General features: G+C 38.3%; 1 protein-coding gene across 1 annotated transcript in view; it reads right to left on the bottom strand.

Moving 5' to 3' along the window:
- The window catches only part of mef2b (myocyte enhancer factor 2b), a 17,150-nt gene extending 13,530 nt beyond the window's left edge, over positions 1-3,620 (bottom strand). Inside the window, exons 1-2 of the mRNA XM_014016735.1 lie at positions 3,521-3,620; positions 3,359-3,380 (exon numbers count right to left, since the gene is read on the bottom strand). Coding sequence (XP_013872189.1) covers positions 3,359-3,380; positions 3,521-3,620 — 122 coding nt within the window. The remainder of the gene's footprint in view (positions 1-3,358; positions 3,381-3,520) is intronic.
- Positions 3,621-5,402: the final 1,782 nt, after the last annotated feature.

Below are 5,402 nucleotides of genomic sequence, written 5' to 3'. Positions count from 1 at the left end.
CATACATACATACATACATACATACATACATACATACATACATGCATACATAAATAAATAAATAAATAGCATGGAATTAATTAAAAGAAATCACATCATTAGAAAAATGTTAATTCTCCACTGTATGTAAAACTCTGTGAAGTCCAAAATCATTCATTTATTTTTTAAAAGCAGATAATCTTTTAAATTCAAACTGAAAGCTCACGAGCAAATCCAATAATCACAAGTATATTTCACACTAAAAATTCCTTTGTCAGAGAAAGTTTTCYAAACAGCACACAGAAGAACCTGTCTTAACTAAAACAACCTTATCTAAATTTAAAAAAAAAAACACTGTTTCGAATCAGATATGAATAATAAATTGTGTTTTTAGGCTCTTCTTTCCCTCACAGTTAAAGTCATCATTTATCAACCTGCTGCCATCTTGGTGTATTAATATAACATGAACTCAACACTCTACAGGCTGGTTGCGGCGTCTAAAAAAAAACCCACTAATGAGTGTGTTGTGACTTGTCATGATTAAGCTTCATACATTCAAAAAGTATCAGGTTTTCTTCCATTAAACTGAAGAAAACCTCTTCAACTAAAATACTTCTGATTCAGCCTTTAAACTTTGCCTCTGCAGACACCAGGCTGTTCGCTCGCTCATCTCTGTTCTGCTGAAAACAGCTCAACTCACACAGCTTCCTGCTGACTCGCAGCAAAGACTCAGTTAAAGTTATGTTTGGGAGTGTGATCGAGTTATAGCAGTGAATTATGAAAAGCAATTGTGTCTTGAATGCTGACATTTAAGTCGACTGGGTTACACACTGACCTTGATACAAATAAACACTCGAATCTTTAGGAAAACTATGAAACATGTTGATCACATCTCCTGTTCCTGTGATGTGCAACATCAACCTCAAACAAACAAAAAGCTGAAAACGATCAAAGATCATTATCTTATCATTTACAAACAAAATATAGTTTTAGTACAATAGTGATATAAAGCTACATGAGTATTTGGAGGTGTATTTCAACAGAAATGTTTGTGTAGACCAACCTGTCTGTTCCTCTGGTCAAGAATACGAGATATTTGTATTTTCTTTCGTCCCATATTTCTCTGTTTTACTCAGAAACCTGTAAAAAAAAACATTTTATTTGGTTATTCATTCTTTTTTTCCCCCTAAGTTTTACTGAATGCATCAACAGAAGGTAACAGAAACATTACTGATACACAATGATCGTATTCTTAAAGGAGTGGGCAGAAGTTTAACATTAGCCCACCCCTTTCTCCTGCAACCTTTTTCATCAAGAAAAGTATTCTAGAAAATACTGAATCCAACAACTATTCAATAAGAATATACATATAATGAAAACTAAACAAACAAATGAAAAAATAAAATGCATTTCACAAAGTAGAATCCCTTTAAGTTTCATCTTAAGACAATAATACGATGTTCAGTCACATAAACAATAATAAGAGATGATATCAATAATAATAATTCAAGTCTGATTTTCATCTATTAAACTGCTTCTTGTTTGACATTATATTTTATTGACATCAAATATCTTTTCTTGTTCTGGATTACAGGTTTAAACAAAAGAAAATGTTCTTCAGACTTTACCATGTTGTAATTTTAAATTTCAGATGACTTGTAAAAAAAACACTGTTATTACTGTAAACCACGTTCTTGTTTGTAAATTTGTAAATTCTCATCTTTGTTCAGTCTTGACTTTCATATTATGTTGCTGAACGTCATGTAATTATCACATCGATAGCAGAGATATGGTTTGTGGTGGAACTGACCCTTTTGAAAAGTGCAGAAAAAAAAAAAGGCACAGAATTGGAGAATCCACAGTTTACAACTCAAAGACCAGCTCAGTAAGGCTCACGGTATAATTGTGAGGGGGGAACATGTCCTCCGTCTGGTTAAAGTGACTCAGGTCTGCTTCCTGTGGGTGAAGGCGAGAGGGTTTATTTTTACCACCGTCAGGCAGTGCGGCCTGACATTGGAGCAACTTTTCTGCCATGCGTAGCCATCGGTCCACACAGATCGAAACGCCCATGTTAGGTTAACCCCCCCCCCCCCCCACCCCCAGGGGCCACATAGCACCGTGCTCGAGTTCACCGTGTAGGCCCCAAGAGATGTGGGGGTTAAAAATACTGTCTACAGCTTCTTTTAGAGGCTAGGCAGCCAGAGATAAAACTAAAAGTGGAAAAAAAAAAAAACTAAACAATGTGTTTATTTGAACACAAGAGCCACCCACTCCACTCTCATAGGTCTGAAAGTGGGTCTTTGAAAGGGAGAGGACAACAACGTGGATGGATTGTGGACCGTTTTTAATAGAATAGAATAGAATAGAATAGAATAGAATAGAATAGAATAGAATAGAATAGAATAGAATAGAATAGTCTTTATTTCCAGTGCACAAGCTTGTACAAAGAAACTGAACGTGCCAACTGAAAAGGTTATAAAAGACAAGAACAACAGCAACATAACGAGGTTGGCGAGATTTTGAACAAGACATTTGCTTTTAAATCCTTCTTTTTCCCATTTAAAYCATTCATTCGTTACTTTTACTCAACACAGTTAGGAAATTGTTGAYATACTGGAACTTGGTTAAGTAAATTCAACACATCTGTTTTTTGAGTGTATTTAAAGTAAAACTGCAATGCTTTGGTCTGAATTCCTCCTTACTGTAACTCCACAAGCCCCTCTTTCTCCCAYGTTTCTGAGGTTTGTCTCTGATCAACTCGTTTTGAGACTGTCTCTTTAAATCCAAACAAGGTGCTTCACACCCCGCCCCCTCAGAGCGGTTCATTCTAGTTTAATAAAGGGGTTTATGACTATATAGCGACTCAGAAACTTTTTATTTACAAATTAATTGTCCATCCAGCYTTACTTGTTGGAGCCAGAGTCTGACCCAGAGCCAGAGGAGAAATAAGACCAGCAGCTGGTGAGTCCARACCTTATTTAGAAGTTCTGATGCAAATACTGTGATGGGACAGTTCAGAAAGCATCACAGAGAAACTGAACCCAAACACGTAAAGGTACTCTATGCAACACCAGGAGAAACTAAATTCAAATACACAACAAACTGGATTTAACGACTACAAATGGGTATTTTGCATGATATACTGTATGTCTTCTTTAAATAAAACCTATTTACACATGAAAAGTAAATTTTATGAACAAGGGACATGAGTCCTAAAAGCCCCGTGGCAAAACCAATAATAAAGTAGTTATGTGGTGTTTGACTGCAGTTCAGGGTCCAGATGGCAAAAAACTGTTTTTGAGTCTGTTGGTGCAGCTCTTAAAGCTCCTGTTTTCACTAAATTCTCAAGAATCTTGCTCTTTTTCATTTTTACACAAACCTCAACGTTACAGAGAAATCAGCTGTTATTTTACAGGAAACAGCTGAAAAGAAACTTAAATGTAAATTTGCCCCTTTTTGTAAATTTATTGTTTTACATTGAGATTTGTTTTCTCTGATCTAAGTATAAAGTACTTATTTAAAAGCCTTTAAGGGTTTTCACTGGTTTTCCCCCTCAACCCTGGACTTGTATTGAACCTTTCTATATTTAGCTGTTTGCCCTGTTGATGTTGCCTGAGCGGATATAGCGCCCATGTTCCCATGACCCCTGAAGTGCCTGCTGTCCCTTAACATGAGTTTAGCACTCAGGCATTTTGGGTCATTTTTTGGTGGAATCCACCTTTTTGTAAAGATGACCTTATAAAGTCCTGTGAAATCTGCTGYAGAGTCAAGACACACCTCATCAACTGCTACTGCAGAACAACTCTTTTGTTGTTGTCTCTAACAAAGCATGCAATGGACAAATATGACCACAAAAACCAACGTTGGCATGTTTGACTGACAACTCAGATACCACAAAGAATACCCGCCAGCTTGAGCAGGCCWATTCTGATTTTTTTTATTTTATTTTTGTGCCAGAGTGAGACAAACTATCAAGGCAGTTTGTGGGTGACAAGACAGGGAAGTGGGACATATGTTCTAAGCAATGCAGAAAGATCTTTATCTCACGGGTTATATTTTAATTTTTTGGTCCCAGAAGGTTCCTCTTGACTAAGAAATAACCAAATTACAAGCATCAGTCACCCAGACAGCCCGTGTGAAAATGCACGACTAAACGAGTAAGAGAACGAGGTTAGCTGCAAAGCTCGTTGTGGTTTTGCAGGTTTGTCAAAAACCCTGCACCTCCGAGCTAATTCTGCAACTTTTCCCATATTAAAACAGCCGTTACACAGAAAAAAAAACTGACATCTGTTAACTACCTCGTGACCTTTCATCTCTAAGGTCCGCTCCTGAATGCRTCACCCCTGAGTAAGGATGGACACAGAAAGGAAGCTGTGGATCTGACAAGAAAACCACATGAACACCAGACAGGATTTCTCTGTGCCACTGCAGTGCAATAATTGCACTCAAGGGAATTTTGGGCACACACATGCCCCTGGGTATTCAACTGTGGCACTGTCGGATGCCTTCCCAGATGAGAGACGGTGGAAAACAGTGAACGCCGACACCGGTGGCTCTGTTCTGCCACACACCCAGGGATCCTCTCACCAGTCATCGGGGAGCTCAGCGGGACATCACATATGCATGGAAGGTCTCAGAAACTTAACATCTGAGATGATTTTATTTGTTTGATCTCGTGCTCTGAGATAACTCTGTGCTTATGTTATGATATAATACCTGGCGGAAGCATAAATGAGTAGGAGGGTAAAAGTTGGGCGTCTGCAGGGTTTTGAGGGTTCTGCTTCACTGGTTTTCCTTCTATGAGTCATTCATGCCATGGTGGTGAGAAAATGTTTCTGAAAGTTGGTAAACAAATGTACCAGGGTAATAACTAATGATGACAAAACCAACTAGAGCATTTGCATTTCCTGCAAAAATGCAGGGTGATTGCTTAATGCTGAAAGATTTTTCCTGAACGCTGTTGGAAAAGACGAAAATGTTTAACAGCAAAACTGTTCATGTGAGTTAAATTTGAACAGCTGACTTCTGCTGAAAGTAGGACAACAAAAGTAGATAGTAAATGGACTGTACTTATATAGTACTTTTCTATCCATCAAGGACACTCAATGCTCTTCACACTACAATCTGTGTCCTCATTTACCCATTTTCACAGCACTCTATTAGGTCTCTACAAAGCTAACGTGAACAATAATCTTTGGAGACTAATCAGTGCCAATCACATTCATACACTGACGGGACACACATCAGAGGCATTGGGGTGAAGTGTCATGCCCAAGGACACAACAACTGAGACAGCTGGACGGGGGGGATCAAACCGGCAACCTTCCGGTTCCAGGACTATTCCCCTAACCACTCTGCCAAAACCGCCCCGCTATAGTAGCAAAAACAAGACAGTGAAGAGAGTGAAAAACCTTACACTGGCA

Source organism: Austrofundulus limnaeus, unplaced genomic scaffold (genome assembly GCF_001266775.1).
Source record: "Austrofundulus limnaeus strain Quisiro unplaced genomic scaffold, Austrofundulus_limnaeus-1.0 Scaffold153, whole genome shotgun sequence".
NCBI classification, from domain to species: domain Eukaryota; kingdom Metazoa; phylum Chordata; class Actinopteri; order Cyprinodontiformes; family Rivulidae; genus Austrofundulus; species Austrofundulus limnaeus.
The sequence above is the reverse complement of the archived record's forward strand: the minus strand, read 5'-3'. Positions and strand labels throughout refer to the sequence as shown.